Source organism: Gymnoscopelus braueri (genome assembly GCF_963280865.1).
Source record: "Gymnoscopelus braueri genome assembly, chromosome: 14".
Lineage (NCBI taxonomy): Eukaryota > Metazoa > Chordata > Actinopteri > Myctophiformes > Myctophidae > Gymnoscopelus > Gymnoscopelus braueri.
Window position 1 is genome coordinate 3,281,882 of NC_137619.1, and position 19,229 is coordinate 3,301,110.

Genomic DNA, 19,229 nt, shown 5'->3' on the forward strand with positions numbered 1-19,229 from the left:
GAACCAGGTATACTTAATGAACTGGAGGCGTGTCCACATAAAAACATAATTTGAACACTTTCTGTACACTTTTTTTGAAAAAAATCTTCCTCCTAGTATAACCATAATACCTGATGATCATGTTTTAGGGGGAGAAAAAATCATTGAAAATCACGGCACCCCCGTCTTTAAAGAATGAAAACTCATCCAAGGTCGTCGACGGCAGGCTGCGCCTTGGCAGAATTCGACCAGTGAACTCGTCCCCATGGCAGGCAAAGAGTTAAAATGAGCATGCTCTGAAAATGCACACGGCAGGCTGCCGTGTTAATATCCTATCCTATCCTTGACATTAATAGTTTCTGTCGATCTTCACAGGTTCACCTGTGACCACACCATTCTTCATCCTGGAGCTGTGCGTGTCATCATGACTCTACTGCCAGCGGTGTTTACTCCAGACGACCCTCAGGTATTACATACAGCTGTCCTGTCTGGTGGCGTTATGCAGACATACCTTCTCTAACCCATTAACCCATTAAGACCTGAGGACCCGCTTCTAAAAATGTCCTCTAAATCTAAAAAAGTTTTATGAAAAAACGTATGTTGATTTTTTTTTTTTTAAATCATGAACATTTGTGAAAATGTACATATATTTTTTAAAGCAAACATTTGTAACTCAAATCTTTGCTTCTGGGTTGGGGGGGGGTGGGGGTCCCTGGAACAAAGCATGTTGAGATGGGGGGGGTCCACTCCACGGCCAAATACGTATCTAAAAATGTTTTCTATATCCTAACAGTATGTTGCTATATCAGTGGTGCTCCAACTTTTTCATGTCAAAGACCCTCAAAATAATACGTATTTGACCGTGGACCACAATCTCAAAATGTGTGGTTCCAAGGACCTGGGTTTTGTTTTTTTTGCTTTAAAACATGTGTGTATGTGTATATATATATATATATATATATATATATTTATTTATATCTTACTATCTTATCTTATCTTATATACTACTATAATTGACAAAAGCTCCGAAAGTTCGTCCGGGATTCGCAAGCACAGGATCACTCCACATGCCTCCAAGACCCGCCACAGACTGTTGATCAGAGCTCTGGCTATGATTTAGGCATCTTACCCCACCTCCATCAGTGATCAGACTCTCGGCTTGATTGATTCTCTGATTGCCTATCTGACCTCTTTATCACATGACCGAGGTTGGGAGGTTGGGAGGTTGGGACTAGAGGTTAGGGCCTCAAAGCAAAGCGGGGAGGGAGGAGAGGAGAGGAGAGGAGGAGAGGAGAGGAGAGGCCAGAGGGGCTGGACTTCGCATGACGTGTGCACAGTCGAAATGTTTAGGAACGATAAGGAGTTTGAACGATGGTGCATTAGCGATGGAGTCTTAACTTTGAGCCAAGAAAACACCAGCCAAGTAAATAGGGAAGAACTTGAACAATACATTGTCTGGACCAACCTCAGATCGGGCCTAGATGTAGTATATATAATATTCAAAGATTTGCACACATTTTCAAGAGTTTTCAAAAAATAGCGTCTCTACAAGCTACTTGTAGAGACGCTATTTTTGAATATCCCAAATAAATCTAAAATGACACAGATACGTTTCCGGTCTTAATGGGTTAATCTCTCTCTCTCCCTGTCTCTCTCTCTGTCTCTCTCCCAGCTGTCCATAGAGGTCCAGTTCTCGGTGGCCAATCACATCCAGGCCCTGGTCAAGTCGGAGAGGAACCGTCAGATCATGTGTGGCGACGAGGAGGGGGGGGGTCTGGTGCCCACGCTGCTGACCCACTGTAAGGCCATGCTGCTGGCCCCGGACCACCCGCTGCACCTGCCCGTCACGCGCATCCTGGAGAAGCTGTCCTCTCAGGCCATCACCCAGTCTGAACTACGGTACCGTACCTACAGAGAGATCTTAATCTCCATATTCTAGTTTTTTGTGTTTTATCGTAAACTAACCAAGGGGCCAGCCTGACATATTTACAATGAGGCCGATACGGAAGAGAGACAGTTCATATGAATGGCCTGTAGGTGGCCTGCAGGTGTCAGAAAGAATATTCTCTCATTGTAAGCGGATGGGTTTTTGACGAACTTTAGACTAGATTTTCTTACCTTAAAGGAGCTACACCATGAATTTAAAAAAAATATTTGATATTTAATATCATATGGTGTATGTCCCTCAAACCTTTTTCAAAAGGTTTGAACCTAAATCATCACTCAGATATACTCATCCCAAGTCAATTGTCTCTGGCTTATACAGCGCTTTCAGCTGCAATACCAAAACGTCCTCTTGGGCAGGGGGGGGGCTACTGAGCAATTCTGTCTGTTAATACAAAAAGATATTAAAAAAAAATATTAAAAAAAAGAAAACAAAATGGAAAAATTCTGCATAAAAAGAAGCATCTAAGAAAAATACAAAATCGAAAAAAAAACACTTTGAACATTTTTGAACAATTCCACCAAGTGTTTGAGGTGCCTGTTTCACCCACTTCCGGGGGGCGGAGCCCAAATCCGAGCCCGAAGTACTTGTTCATAGACCCCCACTTAGGGGGGGTAGAAAAAGTTTCGGAGCGATTCGGGCACTTTTCATTTAACATTGGGTTTGCCATCAATAATGTTTGTGACATCATAAACATTTCCATTCTGAGATCGCCTGTTCAGACACGCCCATTCTGGAAATCCATGAAATGAGAAGGAATGACTGAATTTTAAAAAAAAACATTTTTTTGGGTACAAGAGACACTGGGGACCCCAAAAAATACAAAAAACCAAGAAAAAAGTGATTTTCATGGTGTAGACCCTTTAATAAAAATTGTCATAAATACTATATGCTTCCAGTCGCTAGTTTAAAGTCTCCTTTCAATCGTCATGGTATGCGTTTTGCTAAATTATGGTCCCATTTATTCTAAGATTGACGATAAAGTAGGCTATGTTCCAGGAGGGGCGGGATGATTTGATTGACAACCTACACAACCAATAGCATTCATTCCCCGCCCCCGCTCTTGATTGGCAAGTTACCCAACCAATAGCATTCTTTGGGGATTGTTTTCCGGGTTCCCTGGTCACATGTCTGGTTGACCCGCAAGCTCGAAACGCGGCGCGAAGCGGCGCGTTTTCAAGCTTGTCGATCTGCAGTGGTGGAAAAAGTACTCACATTTTAATAAAAGTATCAATACTGCAATGTAGAAATACAAGTAAAAGTCCAGCATTCTAAATTTACTTGAGTATAAGTGCAAAGGTATTGATATCAAAATGTACTTAAAGTACCCAAAAGTAGAAAGCACTCATTACGCAGAAGGTCCCATTTCACAAGTTGTCAAATGTATAAAATGTATAGAACTATTTTGAAAATAGCAGATCTACAAGCTGACAATGCGCCGCATCGCGACGCATTGTGAGCTTTTTGACAAAATGATCAAAATCGATCTGCTACTATTGCTACATTTTTATGGTCGGCACAAGTACAGGGTTGTGTTTAAACACTTAAGCCCTATTTCACACTATTGAAAAGAGCTAAAATGTGCCGCATTTCGTTTTGTTTGCGTAGAATGACTTGACCAAAACAGGGAGGAACGCCAGGTTAAAAGTGTTTAAAGGAGTAGTTCACCCAAAAGATTACTTATTTTCGGCGGAGTGTCTTGTAGGATACCCAATTGAGTCTCCTACTGAGGAGCAACCCGGTCATCAAATTACTGGCTTAGGAATGCGACAAAAACAAAAAAATATCCATGAATGCAAGGCCTCATGGGGTGTGTATTTGATAGAAAATAAATATTGTTTTGGGTGAACTACTCCTTTAAGGTTCAGTACATGTCTGAAATGGAACTAGGCTAATCCTGACATGCCAACATGTAATATTGCGATGCTTTAACTTTTCTTTATGCTTATTGTTATTGTTCAGGAGGTTCCTGTGTCTAGCAGACCCTCTCATGTTAATGTTTCTTTATGCTTATTGTCATTGTCCAGGAGGTTCCTGTGTCTAGCAGACCCTCTCATGTGCTCAGCAGACAAAGTGGACGCTGGACAGGAAGAAGATCCTTCAGTACGTACGACGACTCCCATCTCAAATGGTAGGAGAATCAACACTCCGAATTAGTAGAATTGTACCAATAACTTGCCCAAACCATTTATAGCATTTCCCCCAGTCAGGAGACGAGGAAGCTGCAGGGGAAATAGTTTGTATGACTTGTACAACGTCGAGCATTTGTTTTGGAGGGCTAGGGGCAGGCATTACAATTGTAAATTGTGTGCTATAGAGATCCTCGACATGTGATCTTTCAGATCTGCTATCTACAATGAATGTGTATGAAGACAGTAGAGACCAGTGTTATTATAAATGTGTTCATTAGGACATGGTGAAAAGTTCTTACTTATCCAACAAATTACCTTTCAACTTGATCGTGTGGTTTGATAAGGCAGCAATTATGAATAGCATGTTATTACTGGAAAGCAGCATCAGAGTTGGAGGGGATTCAGTGTCTGTTTAACATGGACATATCAGTGTTGTTACACATGCATGACGTCAGTTTGTGTTGTGAGTGACATCACACCAGAGCTTTGTCAGCCTATACAAGCAGTTGCACACATCTAGAGACTAGAGGAATACTGACAGACTTTTGTATACAGTGACATTGACAAGGAGACAGACAGACAGACAGACAGACAATGTTGTGCTGGTCAGTGCCCCTGAAAAGAGGACCACAGACACATGGCTTCCATGGTTGTTCTGCTGGGCCAGTGGAGGACAAGGTGTATTCCTTTGGAGGGTTCTATAACAGGCGTCAGATTGAAGTTCACGTCTTCAACACAGTGACTTTGTGCTGGATTACGTTGCCCCCAGTGACAACTGAAAGAGGACAATATTCCCGACATGATGTTGATGTTCCCGACATGCGCTACGGACACACAGCTGTACTTATAGAAAGTAGAATCTACATCTGGGGAGGGAAGGTGAATTATGAGATAAAAGACGGTAGCTACTGGTTTACCCCGTGTCACTGGGACAACATTCTTTATGCATTTAACGTCAACGCCCACAGATGGTTCAAGCCAAAGGTTAAAGGAACTGTTCCATTGGGCGAGCCAAGAACACTCAGCCTGTGTCGTGGAGAAGGTCATGTTTATCCATGGAGGATACATGACTGTATACTATAATGACATCTACAAGTTTGACACCACCACAAAGGTCTGGTCTTTTATTAAGACCAGAGGCACTCCAGCACCTGCTTCACATGGTCACTCTGCCACCATCATCGGGACAAAGATGTTTGTATTTGGGGGATGTGGGCACCAGGACAACAACATCAGAGTGTTTGACACAGAGACCAACTGTTGGCTGAGCACACCTTCACATCTTCCAGGACAATGGTACAATCATGCAGCCTTTGTCTACAATGGAGAACTGTATATATATGGTGGCTTCTGCTCTGGTCTGAGGCGATGCTTAAATAATCTGTGGAAATTCAATTTCAAGACCTTCTCCTGGAAGAAGGTTGAGCCCAAGGGGAAAGGCCCAGATTGGTTGGGGAACATGTGCTGTTGCATGTTGGGAGACCGTATCATCCTCTTTGGAACAGATCTCGTCTTACATACCTTACACTTAAGTCCTACTCTGAAGACGTTTTGCAAGCTCGCGGTTATTCAGAGCGGTCTGGTGCAGTCAGGACTCCCACACAACATCAAGTGGGAACTGTCAGCCATGACGACAACAACAAACCAAAAAACAAGTACAACTTTTTTGCTCCAGTGGATGTTGCACATCTTGGAGAACAATGTGCTCCAATGGCTGTTGAACAGCTTCAAAACCAAATTCACTTCAATGTTGAATAGCATGGCTCCCATGAAAACCACCAGGTTCAAAACCCGCTCGGAGCCATGGATCAAAAAACGGCGCAAGAAGCTTACAAACGAGGTAACTGCTAAAACCAGATTAGCAAGAAAAAAGTACCTTGATAAAGTCGGGTCGCTGTTATTCCTTGTCCTGCTGGGATTGTGCTATTCCTGGCAATCGATTGCTGCGTTAATGCTTTGTGCCATTTTCTGTAAAACGGTCCTGTCCTGCAAACTTTGAAAGCAGGCTAGAAAGTGGACAGATAGTCCAGACCTTTGTTTCCCAAATAATGGGTCAGGACACATTTTTGGGTCATGAGTTGTTGTTCTCAGCTACAGTAGTTAATACAGCATCACAATCATTTTAACCACTTTATGATTGGTCAATCGCTGAATTCAGCTGTGTGTTATTCAGTGTTGATTTCGTCGACTAAAACCATGACGAAAAATGTTCGTCGACTACCTTTTTTTTTACTGACGAAAACTAAATTAAAACGGAATAAAAACTAAGCTATGATGAGTGAAACCAAGACTAAATATAGTGACAATTTCGTCAACAAATAAAAACTAGACTAAAATGTTAGTGAGTGGAGAAGAGATCCAGTAGAACTGAAAGACGCTGTAGATCTGCTATTTTCAGCATGCAACCAAGTGTAAAATCAGCCATTACGACGCCATCAAGGCACCGTCAACATACATTTTAGTCGCCTAAATCAACTGTAGATTTAGTCGACTATAATCTGATGATATTTAGTCAACTAAAACTAGACAAAAACTAAGACATTTCAGATGACAAAAATATGACTAAAACTAAATGGAATTTTATTCAAAAGACTATGACTAAAACTAAATCAAAATGTGCTGTCAAAATCTGTATAATGACCGATGAGCTCTATAACAGACCACTGTCTAATCAAAGACTCAGAGCACCTGCTCACATCAACCTGGTCTGCTTGGTTTTATGCTGTAATCCAACATGACAGCCATGTAAACAAACACACCATGTCATCTACAACTAAACGTTGCTCTCAAGAATGTTTTTGAAAACATTTGAAGTGAGAAATAGACGACGCAGTAACCGAAAAGTGATTCTTTTTTTACTTCTTTTTTTTTCTTAGCTTTTTTCATTTTAAAACACAAGACATACATGACCACACACAGAACAGGAGACACAAAACAAAACGGAACAAAACAAAACATAACATACCGAAAAGTGATTCTATTTGATGCACTACACTTCCTTGTTTACCGAGCCGACCGTAGCGCAACAACGGCAACAACGGCAACAACGGCAAGAATACCAAAACGCTCGCCCCAAAACACAGTCGCCCCGGCGGTATTATAGGCAAATCCGGCGGTATATAGAATGGGGGCGAGCGTGTTTTGGGGCGAGTCTTCCGGTTACCTTATGGAATACTTTCATTTGTCTGCCAAGCCCAATACTTATGGAATACTTTCATTGCCGTAAGTAAGGAAATACTTCATTTTGTTGTTAATTTTGGGTACATTTATGAATGTATTTATTAAGTAGCCGTGTAATAAGCGGGATAATGTACGGTTAGGTGGTCATTGTTGAAAAATAAATCCCATCCCTTGTTGGGATTTATTTTTCAATAATGACCACCTAACCGTACACTATCCCTTGTTGGCTGCACAAATCTTCTCTTCTGGGGGTCCCTGGCACAAAAACCTTTTCAGATGGGGGTCCGTGGCCAAATACATATTCATTTGGGGGTCCTTGACATGAAACATTGGATGTTCTTAACGGACACACACACACACACACACACCTTCAGCTTTTCCAGTCTTAATTCATTACAGCGTTGATAATGATGTCCCCAACAGGCACGGAGGCAGACGGCTCCATAGAGGCGGGGGAGGGGGAGACGACGGGGGGGCGAGGGTCTTCTACGGTGGAGAAGACGTTGAAGCGCTCCTTCAGCCTGCTGAGATCGCCCGCCTCCTCCTCCTCCTCCTCCTCCTCCTTCTCCTCTCTGCCTCTCCACCAGATCATCAGCCTGGTGTCCATGACGGCACCGCGCAACTTCAGACCCCACCGCCTCTCCTCGTCTCCTGCCTTCGTGGAGTTTGACATGAGCGAGAGCGGCTACGGGTGAGTCTTTGTGTTTGTGTTGTTGTGGTCCTTTTTTACTTTTTATACTTTGGCTATTCAAAAATAGCAGATCTACAAGCTTGTAGATCTGCTATTTTTAGAGAGAGAGAGATAAATCATTTTATTATAAAACATACATGAACCTTTAGTCCTATTTTATACGCTAGGCTATTTGAAAATGGCCGATCTACAAGCTCACACCGTGTCGCATCACGCTTGTAGATCTGCTATTTTCAAACATTTCAGTACTTTTACTTTTGGTACTTTAAAGGGATACTTCACTTTCGGGCCGGGGACACATTTAAAAAAAATATTAAAAATAAATGAAAAAAGTTATGGAAAATTCATGGCCCCCTCACACATTAGTAGGACACTCTAATGCGTGAGGGGGCCATGAATTTTCCATAACTTTTTTCATTTATTTTTAATATTTTTTTTAAATGTGTCCCCGGCCCTAAAGTGAAGTATCCCTTTAAGTATATTTTGATGCCAATACTTTTGAACTTTTAGTCAAGTAACATTTTGATCACAGGCCTTTTACTTGTAGCAGAGTATTTTTATATTGTGCTATTGCTACTTTTACTCAAGTAAAATATCTGTGTTGGACAGATGTCTGGTCCTGCCGTCTCTGGCGACGGTGAAAGGAGTGAACGCTGATTCCATCCCAACCGGTGGAGTAGGGGGAGGTGAGAGAAGAACTTCAATATACAAATATTATGCACATGTTTATGAATGAGTAGATTATAGAATGCAGCCATTCTCAACCTTTTACATTTCGTCGCTGTCGGGCAGAAACCTCTTCATCTCTCAATCTGGGAACCCATCGTCAAATAAAAAGGAAAAACAGCGCCCTCTGCTGTTTTTCACTTTTGCATTTGGCTCTGGGGGGGAATTAACTAGACCTATGCTAGACTGCCCCAACGCTCCTGATTTCGTGTATAGAGGGGCGGGTGTATAGAGCCGGCGAGAGATTGCGCCTGATCCCATTGGTTCACCAATCTGTCCGTCAACCCCCGCCCCGTTAACACAACATTACGAGCGACGCCCACTGCACTCTGGTTGGTTGGGAAATGAAACACTTCCTCATACCGAGTACACCGACGCGCTGGGCCAGGCTTTTATTTTTTAGCAAAACTAAACAATAAAAGCCTGGAGATCGAGGCTAGACCTATGCTGACTGAAAACCGGGGTTTTGGTCTGCCCTCAGCCCTCTACTTCCGGTGGTGCGACTATGTTTTCATTCCCACTAACAACATTTCTCCACGGAACACTAACACCATTTCTCCCAAAGAACATGGATCGTTTTGGTTATAAGCCCACTTGTTTCTATGATGAAAGAACAAGTTAAAATGTTACAAACTTTCCGTGGTTTTGTCGGCTCCGAGGACGCTATTGTTGAATGAGTTTTGGTTGGTTTTCAGTGGGAAGCGAGCCGCACACATGTAAATCCCGCCCACTACATTTGATTGGGTAAAGTGCGGCCTGCTTCCTGATCTGAAGGCACGCCCACTTGTAGCCAATGTGCATGGGTTCTCAACGCGGCTCCTGACAGATTCAAGCGCAGCTCTGAATCTGTTCTTGAGAGATTACTTATCTCCATATGTTTCGTAAATTAATGCCCTACTTGATCATAACACAGCTTCACTCAAAAGCATCAAAAGTAGCAGATCTGCAAGCTCGAAACCCACCTCAATTAAAAAAAAAAAAAAAAATCCAAAGGATGGATAAATGAACACTGAACATTTTACTGTATAGTTGTAGGAAACGCTGTGTGAAGCGACTTGTTTTGAGCTTGCGAATCGTCTCTTTTTTGCTTAAAAAAAAATCGGATCCTGAAAAGTAACAGTTTCGGACATAATGAGGTTTCCACCCGACAGAGTTGATTTCAAGGACCCCCACTGGAAAACCCCCTCCCTCGAGGACCTCTGGGAACCAAACAAATTAATAGAACTGTCTCCTTGTGTCTTTTACTTTATTCCCCAGAGTGTCGTGGCTTCCCCCCCGCGGCGGGCCTGTCCTATTCCTGCTGGTTCCACATCAACAGGTTCAGCTCGGCCTGTGACTCTCACCCCATCCGCCTGCTGTCTGTGGTGAGACACATGTCCCGCGCCGAGCACCACTACGTCTGTCTGTCCGTCTCCTTCTCCGCCTGCGATGGATGCCTGGTCATCTCCACCGAGGAGGAGCCCTACACCTTCCTCGGTGAGGAGGGAGGGAGGGAGAGGATAATAAACAGGATAATACCTGCTCAGTGGTGTAAAGTAGTACATTTATTCAAGTACTGTACTTAAGTTCAGTTTTGAGGTATTTTTAATTCACTGGAGTATTTCAAATTTGTAGTACTTTTACTTCTACTCCACTACATATCAGAGACAAATATTGTACTTTTACTCCACTACAATTTTTTGGAAACTTTAGTTTCTAGTTACGTAACTCATTCACTGCCAGGCTTATTTCAAGCTTATTGATCCCTATGCCACAGGCAGGAAAAAATGTCTCTGTTTACATTTTAACATTGAAGTGGATGGAGCATTAACTTTTTGAAAATCGTTTTCTCCTAGTTCCTTTGAGATAAAAAAAATAATATATATATATATATATATATATATATATATATATATATATATATTTTGAAAAAAAAAATTGGCACTAATGGCACACTGAAAACAGCCGTCAAAAGACGTCATTGGCACTCAATGAGAATAACTAAAATACTAAAATAGCAGATCTACAAGCTCGCAGCACGGCACGAAGTGACGCACTGTGAGCTTGTAGATCTGCTATTTTTGAATAGCCAACATATACAATATGGACAAAGGGGTGAAAATGTATTAACACCTTTAGCATGGGGACCCCCTGGAACCCCCTCAAGGACCACTGGTTGAGAACTACTGGACTAAATCGACTGTAGATTTATTCGACTAAACCTAGACTAACAGTAAAACATTTCAGATGACTAAAATATGACAAAAACTAAATGGAATTGTATTCAAAAGACTATGACTAAAACTAGATCAAAATGTGCTGTCAAAATCAACACTAATGTGAGCTTCCTCTCTCTCTCTCTGCTGGTCTGTTGGATCAGATATGATGGAGCCAGAGGTGTCGTCCAGCCCCAGCCCCCTGCCCGCCTCGCTGAGGTTCCGCTGCTCCAGCATGCTGGTCCCGGGTCAGTGGCACCACCTGGCCGTGGTCCTGGCCAAGGACGTGAAGAAGAGCTGTCGGGTCTCGGCGTACCTCAACGGCAGGACGGTCGGAACGGCAAAGGTAACGGAAAAAAGCTTGTGTAGATCTGCTACTTTTGATAGTTTTGAATTTGAATCCTGAAAAGTTTTGGACCTATGACAGGGATGGGCAACGTTGATGATGGGGAGGGCCGCTATATTTACACACTCACTCCAGAGGGACACATTGCATATACTGTCGGGCCATTCTATGTCACACAAAAGTAGCAAAAATAGCAGATCTACAAGCTCAAAATGCGTCGCAGTGCGACGCATTTTGAGCTTGTAGATCTGCTATTTTTGCTACTTTTGCATTGGAATTCAGATTCTTTTTTGTTGCTATTTTTTTATTGGAATCCTGAAAAGTAACATTGCTATTTAATTTCAAATGCATTTAGTTATACTTATGTTAACTTTATGAACTTAAATACAAATACAATGGACATAAAAAAGACAATTTTAGTATTAGTCATTAAGCTACTAATATAGACTGAAGTAATTAAAGCGGGTCATGTTTGCATGTTTGGAATCATAACAGCTGAAATCAATAATATATCACTATTCTGATATTAACCTGCGGGCCGCATTAAGTGAAGGTGGGGGCCGCATGTGGCCCCCGGGCCACCAGTTGCCCATGTATGACCTATGAGGTTTCCACCCGACAGAGACTGGGAATCGATAGGTCGGCAGTTTGACCCTTGACTCACCCAGTCGAAGTTGAAGTGTCCCACTCCCTGAGCAACCCATAAAAGTCCCTCCCCCCCCTCCCCCATGTGCTCATCAGAGCCACCTGAGCAACCATCTGCTGGGTGAAGCAGTAAACTGTGACGATATTATGGTATTGTGCTGACAATATGTTTTCAACAATGTTCATAATAATGAACATAGCAGATCTAGATGCATTGTGAGCTTTGCTGATCGTCTATTTTCGCTATTTTCACAGATCTTAGAAAGACAGATGCTTTCCTGGTTTTAACGGGTTAAGTCTTATTTGTATGTGTCATTTGAGATTTTAGCGTTGGTTATTCAAAAATAGCAGATATACAAGCTGCGAGCTTGTACATCTACTATTTTTTTTTTTTTGTTCAAGGTTTCTTTATTTTATATTTTCACATACAGGTCAATAACAAAAGGCATACAAAAACAGTGAATGTATGTTACCCCTCCCACACCCCCAAAGTTCCCGCTCCGAAAGAGCCACAACTTTGTCATTGTTGTTCTTATTATATATAGAATATTTATATAAAGATCTTATTGTACCATTAACACAAAGGACAATACAAACAAATAAGACACGATTGCAATGAAAAATGAAAACGAGTTAAAAAAAATAAAAAAATAAAGTATACACAGTAGAATATATATATTATTAGTACATCTACTATTTTTGATCATTTAAAAAAATATATATATACATTTTGGGGGTTGTTGGCACAATGCGTTGCGATGCGACGCATTGTGCGCTTGTAGATCTGCTATTTTCAAACGATTTTTATACTTTATAATGAGTACTTTCTACTTTTGATACTTTAAGTACATTTTGATGCCAATACTTTTGTACTTTTACTCAAGTATATTTTGAATTCCGGACTTTTACTTGTAACAGAGTATTTCTACATTGCAGTATTGATACTTTTACTTTAAGTAAGAAATGTGAGTACTTTTTCCACCACTGATACTGTATCCCAAAGCGTACTTCTCTGTATCCCACGGCCCCGTAGATGCGGTACATCCAGCCGTTCCCCGGCCAGTACGTGTCCATGGACCCCACGGCCGTCATAGACGTGTACGCGCTGATCGGAACGCCGTCCCTGTGGAAGGAGCACGCCGCGCTGCTCTGGAGAGTAGGCCCCGCCTACCTGTTGGAGGAGAGTCTGAGCGCCGAGGCCGTCGCCGCCATCTACGCACAGGGCACCGCCTACCTGGGCAACTTCCTGTCTCTACGCCACACGGGTACGACAACCATCTGAGGAGCGAGGTCCTGTGTAATGAGTTGGATACCTTACTTAAGCAATATTACACGAGAGGGTTTGCGTTAGAGATGCGCGGATGGGTTTTTTTGTCACCCAAATCCGCGTTAACAAGTTCATTATCCATCCGCCATCCACCCGCGGTACTTATATCATCCTATTTATAGATCCGCACCAACCGCACCAAATAATTGTTATTTTCCTGACGTTAGTTTTCTTATAAACAGTGTTACTCACCACTGTCGCGATGCAGTGACTGTATACAATCCACAACCATGGTAACAACAAGCGCACGTCTTCATTAAGTTACTTTCGCTTTCAACCACTTTGTTGCCATGTCAGCTTTTTATAAGCTTTTTATAAGCGACTTTTAATATAATAAACTTTATTTATATAGCACCTTTCATGACATAAATGCAGCTCAAAGTGCTTTACAGAAAAAGAAAGAAAAAGTGAAAACAAAACACAGAGCAAAAACAATGCTCTGTGTTGCGACTTTTGGGCTTGTTTGGCACTTGTTTTGGGCTTGTTTTCATAGACCTGGCTACTTATTTCTCTCGCAACCTGGCAACACTGGCTGCCTGGAAAGCAACATGTCGTGAGCGGCTATTTTGTGCCTGGTGTAAAATGACGTAATATTAAAATACTACAAACGCACACACGGTGAAATTTAGTGCTTTTTAAAAGCTATTATAGGCCTATAGATTGATATCATTAATTTAATTCCCGCATTATTTCACCCGCGGTTTATCCAATATGAATTAATAATTATATTTGATTGACCCAAATCCACCCAAACTGCGGTTAACTGCGGCAACCGCGGCTAAAACCGCGATCCGCGCATCTCTAGTTTGCGTTATGGTGAGTATTGGCCAGACTGCTTGCGGAACTCGGCTCCGCCTCGTTCCTGTCACTGACCGCATCACTGAAGTGCCAATAGTCACGATAAAGCCACCCTGTTTACTCAGCCAGTCCAGTCACGGCTAGACAACTTTTCGAGCCGTTGTGAGCTTGTAAGTCACCTATTTTCTGCATGCAACGAATTAAGTATAAATGTTTTATGTATTTAAACTAAATACCAGTTTGTGTGTCATCTTCATGTGAGTGTTGGTATAAGAGCACTGTGGCATTTGGTATGTATTACATGAGCTGTTTAGCAGAAGCCTTTGTCCACAGCAATTTGAAAGAAGGGGAATTAATTTTGTTGACGTTGAACTCAACTGAGCTTTTTGTTATTCATGCACAATGGTCACTTTGGATAAGAGCATGTGCTAAATGTGTAAATAAATGCTGTAGTATTGACCACTGCTCTCAGAAGTTTCAGGAAATTGTTCCCTGAACAGTCACGCTGTTATTTGCTCCTTACTTTTGGCATGTCATTATATTGTAAAAAAATAATAATAATATAATAATAATTGCCAAAAAAAAAACAATCTACAGTATGTGCTTGTACTGTAGATCCGTTCGCTATGCGTTAATTCGGCTTAAGTGGTTAATTAGTGTGTAATATGTTAGGGTATGTTAACACAATATAACTAGCGGTGGTTTGAGATGGTCTCCCTACTCAGACACCTGCTGGTTGGCGAGGTATTGCACAAAGCTCAAGGCGAATTATCTCCCCTACCCAAACTGGCTTTCCGTCTTAGCTCAGCAATAGAAATTCTGGGAGACCCGGTTTGGAATCCCGGGTAGGACATGAATCTTGCAGCTTTTAAAATGCCTCAACGGAGCATAACAAAGTGTTTGTGTGCTTTGTGTTTTTATGTCCCCAGGCCACGAAGCAGACATGGTGGATCCTCCTCTCCCTGCCAGGCTGGTTCCTGAGGAGAGGATCTCGTTTGGGATCAACCCCTCTGTGGCCACAGTAACCACCGCCACACAGATCAGAGAGGATTACAACGAGGTGGACTGCAGACTCATTGCCAAAGAGGTACTGTGGGGGTAGGGAGGGAGAAACCTCAAGGTTCAGGCCATGTCTATTAAGGTGACTCTCCACCAAACAGACTACTTCAGACTACAACAAAAGTAGTGTTGGCAAAAGTTGGCATTTAGTTCAGCACAAACTGTCGGCCAACGTTAATGAGGACACATTTTTACAGGCAGTGTTGCCATAAAAGGTTCTCATCTCTGGGACCCCAATCAACACTGTAAGATCCTCATTGTTACTTTAACTCAGAGTTACAGGGGTCTTTGAGGGGGGGGTTCCAGGGGGTCCCCAGCAAAATGAGTTAGTACAGCATCACAGACATTTTAACCCCTTTATCCATTTATGCGTTGGCTATTGTTTTTTTTTATTTATTTTTTTTAAAGATGGGGTGCCATGATATTTTTCAACCCTAAAACCTGATCATAAGGTATCATTATTATGTAAGGATTTTTTTCTAACAACAAAAAAGTGTACAGAAATTGTTAAAATTATGTTTTTATGTGGACACGCCTCCAGTTCATTAAGTATACCTGGTTCTCACCTTAGCACCTCCTCCACCACCTTAGCACCACCCACCTGTCCTTGTCCCTCCTCCTCCTCATGCCCACACCTGTTGTGTTATGATAATGAGGGGGAGGGTATGGCTTTGTGATGTCACTAAAGCGCTGTTTCTCTATTGGCACGTTTGACCCTCAAGGTTTAAGCCTCTAGGAAGAAACTCCAAATAGCCAGAGAAGACATAAAACACTATAAAAACACCACCAGGGGGCTTAATGAAGTTCTATCAACCTCATAGACACATGAAAAACAGAAAAAGTGCAAAACCATGGCACCAGCTCTTTAAGTCTCGAAAATGTTTGGAAGATTTTGAATTACTGTTTTACATAAATCTTCTCTTCTGGGTGGTCCTTGGCACAAAACATTGTCCGATGGGGGGTCCGTGGCCAAATGTTTATCAATTTGGCACGACAAAGTGTGAGAACCACTGTATGGTGTGTGAATGTGTGTGCGTTGTTGTTGCAGATGGGCATAACGTCCCGGGATAACTCCACCCCTGTGTTCCTGGCCCGGAACCTCAGCCAACACCTCAGCGGTACAGCTCGCACCATAGGAGCAGCCCTGGTGGGCAATTATGGTAAATATAGGCTAACTAACTGTACAAGTATTTGAGTGTTAAGTGTTATGAGTTTGTATTTAAAAAAATCACACCCAGTGTGAAGTGGGCGGTGTGGTCATCACAGTGGTCATCATAGTGATGAAAGCTCACTTCAAAAAAATATGGATTTTTTGAAGTGCATAATCCTATTTATAGGTTATTAATGTCATCATGTGTCTCGCTAGCCAATCACAGTGCTGAATAGAGTCAGCCAATCACAGTACAGCTAGGGGTGTACTAATGAGCCAATCACAATACAGCTAATGAGGTGTCCCAACCCCACTTATAGGGGCGGCTACACCGCCCAAAAAGTTTTTTTGTTAAAAAGTTAAAGCTCTATATTGCAATAGTAATTCACTGCTATAGCGTAGCGTGTTTGCTCAGTAACCGGGGTAACCCCTTAACCCTCTGGCATCTGGCATTTTGTTTTAAAATACAAAATGACTATCATTTTCCGTCAGGGCTGGCCTCTACACCAAGGGCCCTATCTTGCCTTATACCCCTTATGCCTAAACTATTTTGAAACGTGTCGCTTCGCGCCGCGTTTCGAGCTTGTAGATCTGCTACTTTTGATGCTTTTGTGTGACGCTGTAGTGTGATCAAGTAGTGACGTTAAAGGTAGGGTAAGTGATATTTTTGGGTATTTTTATTTTTGATGTTAAAAAGGTTAAAGTACTATATTGTGATAGTAATCATTGCTACAGAACGTTTGTTCAGTCACAGGGGTCTCTCCAGCTCTTTAGTAAACACAATATAGTACATTTTCAGGTGGGTGACAACATTAAATGATTTAAGCCAATCAGGAGAGAGCACTGAAAATGCATTTTCTGTTTAATAAAGAGCTGTAGAGACATGGAGACTCCTTTTACTGAACAAACACTCTATAGCAATGAGTACTATCACAATATAGAGCTATTTAACACTGTTACTGAACAAACACTCTATAGCAATGAGTACTATCACAATATAGAGCTATTTAACACTTATTTTAACCAAAGTAAATCACTTACCCTACCTTTAATTTACGAAAGAAACACAAAATGTTAGAATATGGAGATAAGAGGTTTCTGCCCGGACAGCAACAGTCTGAAGCTCACAGACGCTGTCTGTCGTTCCAGGCGTGCGTACCTTCACCCCCAAGAGTGCAGCCACCGGGTTCCTGTACCTCGGCGGGCCGGCGGTGACACTCGCTCTGGTGGCCATGGCGCCGGACGACAGCTCTCTGTACGCGGCCATGAAGGTCCTGGTGTCTGTGCTGGAGACCAGCCCCACCATGCAGCAGGAGATGAACCGCATCCACGGGTACAAGGTGGGTCCAAAACGTATTATTACCCCGATAGATGGGAGTAGTTACACCATCTGGTACCCCCCCCCCTCCCAAATTTGGCACACACATGGGAAAATATTCATTCCTCTACTCTGCCACCATGATGTAGAATGCCCTGACATCCATTAACACATTGAGTGCGCGTTCTTTTGAATCCATCACTTGCGTGCCAAGAACGCATATATGCGTTTTTTTTTTACTTTTTTTTTTTTAAATTTGACCCAAAGACCAAGGAGATATGATTTTTTGAAGATTTAGACTCCCATCCACTTCCTTGTTAACTTAAAACTTAAAAATTCTGTATCTCGGCTCCTGAGTACTTTTTTTTTCTCAATGAAAAATCTCTGGCATAAAACAGCTAAAAAATCTGAAATAACTCTGGCATTCAATGTGTTAACCCACTAAGACCGGGAACGCGTCTTTGTCATTTTAAGATTTATTTGGTTATTCAAAAATAGCAGATCTACAAGCTCATAGCGTGGCACCGAGTGCCGCGCTATGAGCTTGTATATCTGCTATTTTTGGAAAAAACGTGATTTAAAAAATATATATATTTTGTTCAAAAAACTGTTCAGAAAACGTAGAAAACATTTTTAAGAATCGCCTCAGGTCTTAAGTCATTGAGTGCCATTGACGTGTTTCACGTGTTTTACCGCAATGGCGCAACGTGCCAATGACGTGTTTGACGTGTTTTGGAAAAAAAATTTATAAAATAAAACAAAAAAATTGCTGCTCCATTCACTTCTTGTTTAACTTATTACTGAAAAAGGCTGTATCTCGGCTCCTGAGCACTTTTTTTTACTATGTATTTTTCAATATTATTATGTTATTTTCAAAAGGCAGACAATAAATGTCAACAAGGTCCAATGACCTCGTTGACATTTGTGAAACCACACAGTGCAACCCTCAGTGATTAGCACCCATCAGGGGATCCATTATACTGGAGATATATATTCTGTGAATACTTGAAATAGGTATAAGAAAATTGAAAAATTGCTGGCACAGTTCGCAATTCTTTATTTTATTTTATTGGCACTGTTTAATGGGTTAAAGCAGTGGTTCTCAGCCTTTTTAGGCAGCGACCTCCCAGAATAATCACATTTGAACTGGGGACCCCCCCCCACCCCATTGTAGGAGTTGAGGCATCACATTTAGTTTGACCCGGTTTCACAGATAAATATTGTGAAAATAGCAGACCTACAAGCTCACAATGCCTCACAAACAATGCGAGGCATTGTGAGCTTGTAGGTCCGCTGTGTTTTTTATAAACCTTGTGTCTTTCTTATATTATTTGACAATTTGGCCAACCAGTTGTAAAACTTTAAATAGTTTGTTGATTACTTTTGATGCAGTAATGGTATTTTTGTCTCCGCCAGGCCGAAAGGCATGGCGAGAGAGTATGTTTTACCCCCTGTCCGTCCGTCAGTCCGTCCGTCCGTGTGTGTGTGTGTGTGTGTGTCCTGTCTGTCCGTTAGCAGCTAATCTCTGGCACCGTTGGCCCGGTCGCTGCGAAACTGTGCACACACACTCCCTGGACACACATCTTCTTATAATCGCTCCTCACTAATGCTCATTATAATATGGTGTCATTTCTGTCTACTCAGTCTGTGTCTCAGAGGAGGGCTGTGGACAGTTCAGAAACCCGTCTACCAGTGACATCATCGATGGAGAATCCAAGCTAATAGAAACTGCAGGCTT

The 19,229-nt window shown here is 42.0% G+C and overlaps 1 protein-coding gene across 5 annotated transcripts in view; it reads left to right on the forward strand.

Annotated features, from left to right (window-relative positions):
- wdfy4 (WDFY family member 4) overlaps window positions 1-19,229 on the forward strand; it is a 171,253-nt gene that overhangs the window by 39,788 nt on the left and 112,236 nt on the right. For all 5 annotated transcript variants that reach the window (XM_080450395.1, XM_080450394.1, XM_080450396.1 and 2 more), the window contains exons 17-27: window positions 355-445; window positions 1,652-1,878; window positions 3,952-4,055; window positions 7,660-7,927; window positions 8,537-8,613; window positions 9,911-10,129; window positions 11,013-11,194; window positions 12,873-13,104; window positions 14,894-15,051; window positions 16,072-16,183; window positions 17,323-17,513. In XM_080450395.1, the coding sequence (XP_080306521.1) occupies window positions 355-445; window positions 1,652-1,878; window positions 3,952-4,055; window positions 7,660-7,927; window positions 8,537-8,613; window positions 9,911-10,129; window positions 11,013-11,194; window positions 12,873-13,104; window positions 14,894-15,051; window positions 16,072-16,183; window positions 17,323-17,513 (1,861 nt within the window). The remainder of the gene's footprint in view (window positions 1-354; window positions 446-1,651; window positions 1,879-3,951; window positions 4,056-7,659; window positions 7,928-8,536; window positions 8,614-9,910; window positions 10,130-11,012; window positions 11,195-12,872; window positions 13,105-14,893; window positions 15,052-16,071; window positions 16,184-17,322; window positions 17,514-19,229) is intronic.